The following is a 13,135-nucleotide window of genomic DNA, read 5'->3' as shown; positions in this document are numbered from 1 at the left end:
GGGGGGGGAAATAAATTTTTTTCTTTATTTCCCCCCCCCCCCAAAGTAGGTGCGTCCTATGGGGCGGTGCACCCTATGGGGCGAAAAATACGGTAACTTCACCACTCCCCGCCTACGTGGATCCCATTCGTTATCACTAGTTGACCGGAAGGACCGGAAGCATGCCCCAGAGAAGGATCCATGCCTCTTCTATCAAAAAATCACCCTGCAGAGAGGAAGCCAGCTGTGGCTGTCACCAGCTGTGTGAATTTGCAGGGTGCCAGTGTCGGCTGAAGGGCTCTTGACTGAGAGGGCCTAAATATGCTAAAACAAAACACTCAAGTTTTTGAAAGCAGAGCTGTTTTGAGTGTCAGCTGGACATGACTTGGCTGCATGGTCCGCTGAAGTTGTGTGTGTTTGTATTTATTGCCACGTTTAGTTAATTTGATGTGCGTGATTAAATGCAGCAATGCAGGGAGGGGGCAAGAATAAGATCAGGATTGTTGGCGCTGCAGTGAGATCCTAGCTTAGTAGTAGAGACAGTTCCAGGTTCAATTCCAGGCACCTGCAGCTTGAAAAAGATTTGGGTGGAAGGATCAGCCAATGGGTGAGACTCTTTACTTGAGACTCTTAGTGGGCCGCTGACAGTCAGGGCAGATAATACTAGATGAACAAATACAAGGCATAAGACATCTTTCCGTCTTCTGCTGAGGAAACAGGGGCTAACTTTTCCACTCAATGGCTGTTGGTCCATTAGGGCGAATGGGGTACTGCCCCACCAACCTCAGTCTGCCCTCAGCCAATCCCTACCTGCCTCCCTCCTTACTTGCAGCCAATCCAGCTGTTGCACTGACTGTCACCTTCCTCTGTCCTAGTCTAACTGTTGCCCTTGTAAAACACAGTAGGGAGGAGGATAGGGACAAAATAGAATAAGCTGGCTCTGCTTGTCATTTGCTCTGGCACCACCTACTGTTGGCCTCCCTGCCTTCTACCCTACCAGTTCGACTGGCACCTGACATCACTGTTTCAGTTATTATTTGGAGACTCCCTTGCCTCATAGCTGGTGGTTGTGCTGCAAGGGAAAACCTCCAGGTTTCCCTGCAAGGAACAAATACAAACTTAATGGAGGCCATTTTTAATTAGTAAATAGAACAGGATTTACCTCCTCCCTATTCAGCACTGTAGTCATGATCTCATTCAGGTCTCCTGCAAATGGTCTCTGGTGTCACCTCTCATAAGTACACCTGGATGTAGAGGTTAAACTTTTTAAAATTCTTACCCCTTCACTTAGGGACACTTATAAAAGAAATCATTTGAATAATAAAAAAGAAAGGTTTAAGGCAATCACGTTAAGCATCAGGTCCCTAAATGCAATGCTTTTACAACTTGCTTTTCTCTAAAAACGTGCAAATCCAATAGTGTCCGTGATTGACAACTCTGGGGCGGCAGGGCAAGAAACACTTTCTAATTCAGAGAATGAACATCTTGAATCTTTGTAAACAAGTCGCTTGAGGATTTCTTTTGTCTCCAGATTCGCATTCATGGGAGCTCTAGCCAGCATGCGCACCAGCACTGGAATATACCTGACTTGTCTCTAAATATTTAGCGTTCACTGATCATCAGGCAAGCAATAAAATTTATCTCCTACAGGCATGTGCCCGGCTGACAATCACACACTATCAGTTACGCACGCAATCATGTGCGTGCACACACACACACACACACACAGCAAATTTCAACAGATCATAGAATACCTTGCATTGAGATTATACACACTGCACCTGTGCAAGACAATACACTGTATTACAGCCCATCTCCAGTAGCACAAAAAGAGGAGGAAGATGGCTGTTTACATTAATAGGTTACCATCTGGATATTTGATTCTCTCTCTCTCTCTCTCTCTTGAGCAAGACAGGCTTTTTTCTTTTTTTAAAAAAAACCTACCTAAAATTGTCCAAGGAAGAATGGAAGTTCCTTACTTGTTTAACGGTTCTAGGACATGGACAGATGCAGTTGTTGACACAGAATCTCCTACACAACCACAAATGGCAATAGGGTAACTAAAAAACCACCCTTATTTTGCCCATATAGACCAGTCTCCAAGATGGTTGCTAGATGACTATTGGGAACCCACTGGCCTCCTTCAGTTGAAGAGGGATACCATCAACATCACTTGGGAGTTCTTCCTCATGTGTTTGCTCACCAATGCAGAGATCCATACATGGCCACTTGTGCGCATGACCTTCAATGTACGTGTGAGCTTCCCCATTCATTCCAATGGAAGAAGCAGATCTGCCCTCATGAACATGAGGACAGGCACAAAGAATCTGCATTCTCCACGGAAATGAACCAGAAACCATTGTAGGCAAGGAACAAACCAACCCTGCTGATTGGGGGCAACGGTCTGCTACATATGCAACTTCTCCAAGCAGTTGAACAGTTTGATCACTTGTAGGCCAAACCCACTACCCAAATATATAAAACCCTTGTTGGGCCCAGCTGCTCCTTCATATTCTTTTCCGTCAACCCTGGAGAGTTTAAGAGAAAACACTAAGCCCACATGAAATTGTTTTTAGACCACAGCACGACAATGTCCACATGACAAGGTTTGGTGGACAGAGACAAACGCACAATAGCTTTCCCATTCTCTTCCACACACAAAAAAACCAAAAAAAACCTCTGAATTGTGGTGCCATACGTCAGTAGATGTTAAATTAGTTCCCAATTGTCTGTTCAGGATAGTTTCCAATGAGCTGTACAAAGTCTGATTCCTTCAAGAATAAGGCTGCAGCTGGTTTTTGGCCAGGAAAAAAAAAAGATTGTGTGTATGTATTTTTTTTTTAATAAAAACAACACAAAATAATACAGAAAGGTCACCATCAGCTGCTGCTCCTACTTTTCATCTTGTTGGCATTATTGTGTGACTCTTCACAGTGCACCTAGCTTCACGGCCGGGTTTGCGGATGGCTCTTTATATTACGAATTTCTTTTTATACTGAAATTTCGTAGGTTGTTCCACCCACTCCAGACACTTTCTTAACGTTTGAGTGTCTAGCAGGACTCATGGGGGCCCCCTGAGAGCTAGACGTTGAACCTAGTCGACACTCTACTCTGGAAATTCCTTTTGGCTGTCCATTAATTTTACTGTGAGGTGTCTTCAACTGGATGTCTTCCCTGTGTTGGAAGAAAGACAATGGGATTGGGAGTTAGTAGACAGAAAGCAACAGAAGCCAAAGCTCAACATAAACTTCCAAGAGGTTGTTTATGCTCTGGTTCTGCAAAGAACAGCCAAGGGAACACATTCGCAAGAGCCACTTGCTTAGCAGACAGAAAGACCTAATATGAACCATTGTTGGAGTGTAGTCACTGAGTTTTGTTTAGGAAGACAGCTTTTTTCCTTATGGCATTGGATGGGGAATCTGTAGCCCGCTAGATGCCAGACTACAACTCCCATCATCCCTGAACATTGGCCATGCTGGCTGGGGATGATGGGAGGTGCAGTACAACGACGTCTGGAGGGCCAAAAGTTCTCCATCTTTGTGTTATGGAATTAGCTCAGAAGAAAATGGTTCCATGTGTTTATGGTGGGAAAAAAACATGTTGTGTACAGGACTGATTGGCTGAAATATCACCCACATACCCAAGGCAGTTTTTACTCAACGCTTTAAAAAATAAATAAATCTGATTTAAGAAGAGAGAGAAGTATGGGCATACATTTAATTTAACAGATATGTGCCATTTTAATTATTTTTCAACATTGGGCAGCTTGGCTGAAGTAATGGCAAAAGGCAGTGTCTAATGAACTGCACTTGATTCACTGACTGATAATAATAATAATAATAATAATAATAATAATAATAATAATAATTTATTTATACCCCGCCCTTCCTGATTCAGAAAACCGGGCTTAGGGCGGCTAACAACTAATTTAAAACACTTAATTGATGCAACAAAAAAACAGCATAAAATACAGTATAAAACGTGAACAACAATAAATTCAGAATTCAAAAATCAATTTAGGGGGAAAGTCCATCCAATAAACATTAGATGATCACCAGGGCTAGCTGGCTAAATTAGTCCTATTTGGGCCAGCGAGGAGACCAGGGGAGAATTACTGTATTTTTCGCTCTATAAGACGCACCAGACCACAAGACACACATAGTTTTTGGAGGAGGAAAACAAGAAAAAAAATATTCTGAATCTCAGAAGCCAGAACAGCAAGAGGGATCGCTGCACAGTGAAAGCAGCAATCCCTCTTACTGTTCTGGCTTCTGTGATAGCTGCGCAGCCTGCATTCACTCCATAAGACGCACATACATTTCCCCTTACTTTTTAGGAGAGAAAAAGTGAGTCTTATAGAGCAAAAAATACAGTAGCTGTGGGATCCCAGAGCAGGTAATCTTCATAAAACGGGGAGGGGGAGGGAAGGAAGGGCCATAAAAGATCAGGCTAAGTTCAAATTGAAAGCCAGGTGCAATAGCTCTGTCTTACAGGCCCTGTGGAAGGAAGTTAAATCCTGCAGGGCCCTGGTCTCATCTAGCTGTCAAAGGTGGTGGGGAAGCTGGGCTTCAGCTTCAGGAGAAACACACAAACATACCAAGTCCTGTCACTGTAATTTCTGAATGTTATCTGCCTGACCTCCAAGGAGCTCAAGAAGACATACATGAGGTTGTCCCACTTTATCCTCACAATAGCCCTGAGAGGTAGGTCAGCCCATGACCCAATGCCACCTAGTAATCTTCATGGCTCAGTAAGTCTTTCAACCCATGTTTGCCTTCTCCACGTCCAGTAAGACAGGCTCTAACATACAACTTGAGAATGAAATGCTTCAGAAATGCCAGGTCCACCACCTACACGTGTGAGAGGAGAGAGGAGGATTCCACACACCTATCAGGGAAACCTAAATGTTATTCTACTCCAATGCAAACATGGCAAAATGCAGTTATTGTTGTTGTTTTAAAAAAATTGCACGTTCCCACACATCATTCAAATGAAACTGCTACATTCCCCAGGAACTATCCCAGGAATTGTCATTCCAATTTTAAAACGAGCTGCTGCCTGCACCACATATCTTTAGGCAAAGAAATCCCACCATGTTAGCTCATAAAAGGTTAGAATTAGGTCCGGCAGATATCCTTGATCCAGGTCACAATATATTTATAACGGGTGGGTGATTTTTTTTAAATAAAAAACCCCACTGTATCTGTTTTTAATTCATATTGTGAGCTGCCTTAGGTCCTGAACTAGGAGAAAGGTAGAATAATTAATTAATTAATAATGAGTTAATTAATGGTTAACACTGCAATCCTATATGCAGCACCTCTACGCAGACATCAGGAGTGCCACAGGTGGTGTCTTAACCCTGGTTTCACCAGCAATCCAGACACAGAGAGTCAGAGGCACCAGCTAAAGAGTTCAGGGCTGTGAGGTGACTGCTGGAGATCAGAAATCTACTGTGCTTGAGGCTGTCAGACAGGAGATCCCAGAAGAACCTCTCAGAATAGCAGGGCCCGTAGGATCAGAGCCTGGAGCCAGATGCCTCCCCCTACATGCCGCTGGGCCAGCAATGCAAGGAGGGCACCAGGAGGGAGGCTATGGAACAGAGAAGTGCCCGTCTCCAGATCACATGATTGGCCCTTGAAAGCTATGGCATTCCCCAGCAGGGGGCAGAGCCTGGGAACAGCATTTCCCAAGGCTTCAGCCTGATCCCCAACCCTTGTTGGAGCACGTTGCTCACTTGGAGCTATCCATGGTCCTGCAACTTCAGATGAGTCCTGCCTCTTCCTCCATGGGATGTTACAAAAGGCCCTTAATTATTGCTCAGTGACTTCCTTAGAAGCTTCAGAGGCTTGAGAATTTATTTATTTTCATTAAAAAAAGGGGGGGAACACTTCTGCTTTTAAAATCTACCCAACTACAGAAACAGCTTGAAAAAGGTGGACAAAGATTTAATCATTTAGTTATTTCTATACTCGTTTTTCAATATGTTTCTATAGTTGGCTAGATTTTAAAAATCTCTCTCTCTCTCTCTCTCTCTCTCTCTCTCTCTCTCTCTCTGTGTGTGTGTGTGTGTGTGTGTGTGTGTGTGAGAGAGAGAGAGAGAGAGAGAGAGAGAGAGAGAGAGATGTCAAGCTCATGGAGTTTTGCTTTTTTTTTTTTACTGAGAGGCACTGAGCTATAATAACAAGTCTTTCATCAGTGAGCACCAAAGCACTCTTTGTTCATTTGAAGTGCTTCTTCCCCCTTTTTCTTGCACGCCTGCTGTCAACAACAACAGTGATATGAAAGCTTATCCGTACCTTGGAGTCCCCATAGGCTGTGCCTCTGTTATCTCCATGGTGTTAACGAAGGAGACAGCTTTAGGGCCTCCATAAGAGGGCGACCTGGGAATCCCCCCGGGGGATGATGGGACTTGGTGGCTGGGTGACTTATAGGAGCCATTGCTCATCCTGCCCTGCAGTGCCTGATGGGCCTGGACATTGTTATTGGCTAGGTCAGCTTGGAGGGAAGGAGTGGAAGTCCTTGAGGTTCTGGTCATCGCACTTGAGAGCGAAGAAACGGATGCCTGCAGCACAGGATTCCTCACGCTAAAGCTGTTGCCGGTCATCAGGTTGTCCCTAGAGCCATACCTCATGACTATGCTACGGGGGTCTTCTGACAGCATGCTGACTTGCTGAAGGCTGTAGGAGCTAGGGGTGTCGTATACACCAGAGTCTGCAAACACCGAGTCTGGGTGAGAGAGGAGGAGCTTCTCCCTCTCTTCCATTTCTTTCCTCTCCTGAATGGATGCCATGATTGTTTTCGATAGGTTGTCGTAGCGCACTGGCGAGGGGTCACGTGGGTGCAGGGCCGAGCTGCCCAGCACAGGGCTGAAGCTTTGCGGGGGCACGCGCTGAAGCTCCCTGCCCCGCAGGTGGCACATTTTGGCAGACAAATATGGTGAGTGGTACCCGACGGAGCCCACGGCGGAATGAGCTATGCACCTCCTCCCTGAGGGGGACATGGGGTTGAGCAAGCTGTCGTACGACAAGCTCCCATTCCTGTTTGAGAGGGAGTTGGGGGAAAAGATGCTTTTGTAAGGTGTGGAGGTGGCCCCTTCTGACTTCATGGGATGCAGGGGCATTTTGTCTGGTCCTCCTCTCCTGCTGGCAGATTTCAGGCTCAAAGACCTCGAGTTGACAGCAAAGGAATCTATCTGCAGCGGGGAAGACTGGTAAGTCTTGTGAAGGGAACTCTTCCGGTAGTTGGGGATATCCAGGCTGGGCTCCGACTGGTAATCCAGGCTGCTGTCATTCTCCTCCATCACAGATCCTGGCTTGTGTCCTTCCTGAATGGAGATCTGATGGAAAAGTAAATATGAAGAGGGAGGGGAGACAGGTCAGGAGCAGTAAAATGTTGATGGTTGTTCCCACATCTCAAGCTATGACAGATCTCTTTTGCCATCAATGTACAGCTCTCCTAATCTCAACTTCTGAGTAAAGGTTTTGTAGCAGGGATGATGGGTTCATGACCCTCTAGATCAGCCATTCTCAACCTGTGGGTCCCCAGATGTTGTTGAACTACAACTCCCATCACCCCTAGCTAGCAAGGCCAGAGCTCAGGGATGATGGGAGTTGTAGTCCAACAACATCTGGGGACCCACAGGTTGAGAACTGCTGCTCTAGATATTGCTAGCCTCCCATCATCCGTGACCATTGGCCATGGTAACTGATTGATGGATTGATGGAATTTCTATGCTGCTTTTCATTCAAATAAATTCCAAAGTGGCCGACAAACAATAAATAGCAGTAACATAACAAGAGCACCACAAATTAAGCATAAATCATATAAAATAATTTAAAAATACCAATGAAACAATTACAATCTGTAAAACCCTGTTAGCAAAGCAGCAACTAAGAAATAAGATCAATGTCATAATTATAGCAAAAGTCAGTATTATACAGGTAGCGCCCTGTTTAATTGTGTTTAATATACACACGACTGTGCATACACGCATTGCGTCGGAAGTGACCCTAAAACGTCATAAAGACATCACTGAAACATCACTAAAAGGGCAGAATGGAGGCGGGGCTCCCGAACAAACGGGGGGCTGCCTGTATGATTAACAAATCAATATGGCATTTATGATCTATAACAACAATACTGACAACATTAACAGAGCAGCAACTAAAAAAATAAGCTGAGCACTGTTAAGTTCATACATATACACTCCACATGACTCAAAGACTCATAACCTTTCACTCTATTCCATTCATTAAAATGCACATCAAATACACCTAATGCCCATTGTTAAGTCCTTGGTGGAGATGGTGGGGCCCTCAGGCCTACTGGGGCCGAAGGGATTTGAAGTCCCAAAACCTGTTTCCCAATCTCTGTTTGACTGCATAGGCTGCTGAATTTATCTAACCCCTCTAAGAACATAAGAGCAGCCCTGCTGGATCAGGCCAAAGCTCCCCTGGCCCACCCCCTCAGTCCAGCGTCCTAGTCTGACGACGGCCCACTAGATGCCTGTGAGAAGCAGGACCAGAGTCAAACAACAAGCCCTCCCCACTTGTAACCTGCATCATTTCTCCTGTTTTGTGGGGGTAGATAAGAACATAAGAGCCAACTAGATTAGGCCAATGGCCCATCTGGTCCAGCATCCTGTGCTCGCAAGTGGCCAATCAGATGCCTGTGACAGGCACAGAAGTAGGACCTAAGCTAAACAGAACTCTGCCCAAGAACAAGGCATACTGCCTCCAACAGTGGAGATGGAACATGGCCATCATGCTGAATAAAGGTAAGGTAAAGGGACCCCTGACCGTTAGGTCCAGTCGTGGCCAACTCTGGGGTTGTGGCACTCATCTCGCTTTATTGGCCGAGGGAACCGGCGTACAGCTTCTGGGTCATGTGGCCAGCATGACTAAGCCGCTTCTGGCGAACCAGAGCAGCGCACGGAAACGGCGTTTACCTTCCTGCCGGAGTGGTACCTATTTATCTACTTGCACTTTGACGTGCTTTCGAACTGCTAGGTTGGCAGGAACTGGGACCAAACAACGGGTGCTCACCCCGTTGCGGGGATTCGAACCGCCAACCTTCTAATCGGCAAGTCCTAGGCTCTGTGGTTTAACCCACAGCGCCACCCACATCTCTTGTATCATGCTGAATAAAAAGGTAAAGGGACCCCTGACCGTTAGGTCCAGTCGTGACTGACTCTGGGGTTGCGGTGCTCATCTCACTTTATTGGCCGAGGGAACCGGTGTACAGCTTCCGGGTCATGTGGCCAGTATGACTAAGCCGCTTCTGGCGAACCAGAGTGGCGCACGGAAACGGCATTTACCTTCCCGCCAGAGCGGTGCCTATTTATCTACTTGCACTTTGATGTCCTTTCGAACTGCTAGGTTGGCAGGCGCAGGGACCGAGTAACGGGAGCTCACTCCATTGCGGGGATTCGAACCGCCGACCTTCTGATCGGCAAGTCCTAAGCTCTGTGGTTTAACCCACAGCACCACCCGCATCCCTTGTATTTTTTTTTTTTTTTTATAATATATTTATTAAAGTTTTCAAATAAAACATATATCAAATAAGCACTTATCGTTGTCCATTTAACATCTTTCAATTGTTACATGGGACTCCCCCACACCTCCCGCATACACTTACATCATTATTAAATTATTTTCAAGCAAATTATCATTTAACTCATCTTAATTAATAATCTTAATTTGGTTTGACATATAATTCGACTTTAAATCTATTTTAATGGTAGACAATTGTCTGCACTGGCATCCTATTCAGCACTCAGCCAGATTACAATATTTTTGTAAATAAGTCTTAAATTTCCTCCAGTCTTCTTCCATCCTTTCTTCTCCCTGGTCTCGAATTCTGCCGGTCATCTCGGCTAGTTGCATATAGTCCATCAGTTGCATCTGCCATTCTTCCACAGTGGGTAGCTCCTGAGTTTTCCAATTCTTGGCAATTAATATTCTTGCTGCTGTTGTTGCGTACAAAAAGAATGTTCTGTCCTCTTTTAACACACTCTGGCCGACAATACCCAGGAGAAAGGCCTCTGCTTTCTTAGTAAAGGTGTATTTAAACACCTTTTTTAATTCATTATATATTTTCTCCCAAAAGGCCTTCACTCTAGGGCAGGTCCACCAGAGGTGAAAAAATGTTCCTTCATTTTCCTTACATTTCCAACATTTGCTATCAGACGAATGGTATATTTTAGCCAGTTTGACAGGGGTCATGTACCATCTATACATCATTTTCATCACATTTTCCTTCAACGCATTACATGCAGTGAAGTTCAGCCCAGAGGTCCACAACCTTTCCCAATCTTCAAACATAATATTATACCCAATATCCTGCGCCCATTTTATCATTGTTGATTTTACCATTTCGTCATGTGTGTTCCATTTCAGCAGCAAGTTATACATTCTTGAAAGTACCTTAGTCTTAGGTTCTAACAGTTCAGTTTCTAACTTTGACTTTTCCACTTGGAATCCTAACTTTTTGTCGTTTTTAAACACTTCTTTAATCTGAGCATAGTGTAACCAGTCTCGCACTTTGTCTCTCATCTTTTCTAAACTCTGCAATTTCCAGTTGTCACCATCCTTTTCTATTATCTCCCAATATTTTGGCCAATTGGCCTCCATATTGGCTCTTTTCCGAGCCTTAGCCTCCAGGGGTGACAGCCACCTCGGAGTTTTATTCTCCAGTAAGTCTTTATATTTTGTCCAGACATTAAAAACTGATTTTCTGACAATATGGTTCTTGAAGGCCTTATTTATCTTAGCTTTATCATACCATAAATATGCATGCCATCCAAACGCATTATTAAAACCTTCCAAATCCAAGACATCCGTATCTTCAAGAAGTAACCAATCTTTTAACCAGCAGAAAGCTGCAGCTTCATAATACAACTTTAAGTCTGGCAGGGCAAAGCCCCCTCTTTCTTTCGCATCTGTTAATATTTTAAATTTGATTCTGGGCTTTTTGCCCTGCCAGACAAATTTAGAGATATCTTTCTGCCACTTCCGGAAGCACTCTGTCTTGTCTACAATCTGCAGTGTCTGAAACAAAAATAACATTTTTGGCAATACATTCATCTTGATGGCAGCTATTCGGCCTAGCAATGAAAGTTTTAATCTTGACCAACTATCCAAGTCTCTCTTAATCTCTGACCAACATTTTTCATAATTATCTTTAAATAAACTCAGATTTTTTGCTGTTATGTTTACCCCTAGGTATTTAACTTTTTTAACCACATTTAGTTCTGTCTCTTTCTGAAGCTGTTCCAACTCAATATCTGTCATGTTTTTCCCCAGAACTTTAGTTTTTTGCTTATTTAACTTAAATCCTGCCACTCGACCAAAGTTTTGAATCAGTTGTAGTACTCTTTTCAAACTAGACTCCGGCTCCTGTAATGTCAGAACTAGGTCATCTGCAAAAGCTTTAAGTTTATATTGTTTCGCTCCGACCTGAATCCCTTCCACCAACCGGTCCCCCCTAATCATATTCAGGAGCACTTCCAGAACCGAAATAAACAGTAATGGGGAAATCGGGCAGCCTTGTCGTGTACCTTTTTCAATTTTAAACTCTTCTGTAACCACATTGTTAACTATCAGTTTAGCCTTTTGTTCTGAATATATTGCCTCAATCCCGTTCTCAAACCCCCGTCCCACTCCCATTTCTTTTAAGTTCCCCTTCATAAATTTCCAAGAAATGTTGTCAAAGGCTTTCTCCGCGTCTATAAAAATTAAAGCTGCTTTAGTGTTTATGTTTGTTTGTAAAAGTTCCAATATGTCTATAATGTTCCTTGTGTTAGTAAACATATGTCTGCCCGGGAGAAAGCCTGCCTGGTCTTTATGGATTATCTCACTTAAAACTTTCTTAAATCTTCGTGCCAAAACATCTGCAAATATTTTGTAATCCACATTTAAAAGGGAGATGGGACGGTAATTCTTAAGTTGTGTCTTTTCAGTTTCTGACTTTGGAATCAATGTGATAAATGCTTCTTTCCACGATTCAGGCGCCTTCTTCCCCTCCATTATTTCATTACTGACCTCCAACAAAGGTTGTATCAAATAATCCTTCAATGTCTTATAGTAGTTAGAGGTCAGTCCATCTGGCCCTGGTGATTTGCCCTGTTTCAGACTCAGGATGGCCTGTTCAATCTCTTGTTGTGTTATTTTGCCATTTAAAATTGTTCTGTTTTCTTCTGACAGCTTTGCTAATCCATTTCTCTCCAAAAATTGTGTAATCTCTATTTCATCTTGTGGCCCTTGAGTATATAACTTTTTAAAATACCTCTGGAAGCACTTTCTAATCTCTCCCGGGTTCTGAATGTTCCTTCCTTCAACCTCTAAGTTTGTTACTGTATTTAATCTTTGTCTCCTTTTCAACTGCCAAGCTAGCAGTTTCCCACATTTATTTGCCGATTCAAAAGTTTTTTGTTTCATTGTTTTAATCTTCCATTCTATTTCCTGATTTATCAGCTTGGACACACAACACCTGAAAGGGGGAGAGAAGTACTCAAAGGACGAGCAGAAATGTGAGAAATTGAGGAGCCAGAGTGGTTAATTCTCAGGCTAGAAGCTGGGATACCAGAGTTTGAATCCCACTTGGCCATGAAGCTCAATGGATGACTTTGGGCCAATTGCTCACTCAACCTATCCTACCTCACAGGATTGGTGTGAGCATAAAATGGGGGTAAAGGTAAAGGACCCCTGACTTCCGGAGGCGGCGCGACCGGTAATGGCTGCCTTCTCCGAGTAAGGAGAAGGGAGCTCCGCTGTAAACGGGTCGTCCGCTACGGCGAAGCGGAGACCCATCCAGGAAAACCACAGGTGGCAGAAGCCTGTGGTCTCGGGACCCGGCGGGCGCCAGAAGCAGCCCCCAAAACGTTGAAGGGACCCCGTAAGGGGCTCCGGATCGCGGAGGGGGTAGCGGCGCTGTGGGTCGTTGCGCAAACAGCGAAGTGAAGCCGCATTGCTGTTGCCGGTCAGCGCTGTCCTTTCTTCCTGCAACTTTTCTGAACTTTGGAAACTACAACCCGTGAGTAAATTTGGACATTGAAAACTTTCTGAAACTTTCGTCAACTTTCTGAAACTTTTTGAGAACTTTATGGAACTTTTAAAACTTTTTAAAAAAAAAGTTGAAATTTGGCTGAAAACGG

The 13,135-nt window shown here is 44.1% G+C and overlaps 1 protein-coding gene across 1 annotated transcript in view; it reads right to left on the bottom strand.

The window, feature by feature from the left end:
• The window catches only part of ZDHHC8 (zDHHC palmitoyltransferase 8), a 142,035-nt gene that overhangs the window by 9,729 nt on the left and 119,171 nt on the right, over nucleotides 1-13,135 (bottom strand). Inside the window, exons 10-11 of the mRNA XM_083590046.1 lie at nucleotides 6,279-7,318; nucleotides 138-3,153 (exon numbers count right to left, since the gene is read on the bottom strand). Of these exons, the coding sequence (XP_083446172.1) occupies nucleotides 2,970-3,153; nucleotides 6,279-7,318 (1,224 nt within the window). The 3' untranslated portion in view covers nucleotides 138-2,969. The remainder of the gene's footprint in view (nucleotides 1-137; nucleotides 3,154-6,278; nucleotides 7,319-13,135) is intronic.

Source organism: Podarcis filfolensis, assembly GCF_964270895.1.
Source record: "Podarcis filfolensis genome assembly, chromosome: 16".
In the NCBI taxonomy this organism is placed as follows: domain Eukaryota; kingdom Metazoa; phylum Chordata; class Lepidosauria; order Squamata; family Lacertidae; genus Podarcis; species Podarcis filfolensis.
Note: the sequence above shows the minus strand (reverse complement) of the source record. Positions and strands in the feature narration are given on the sequence as shown.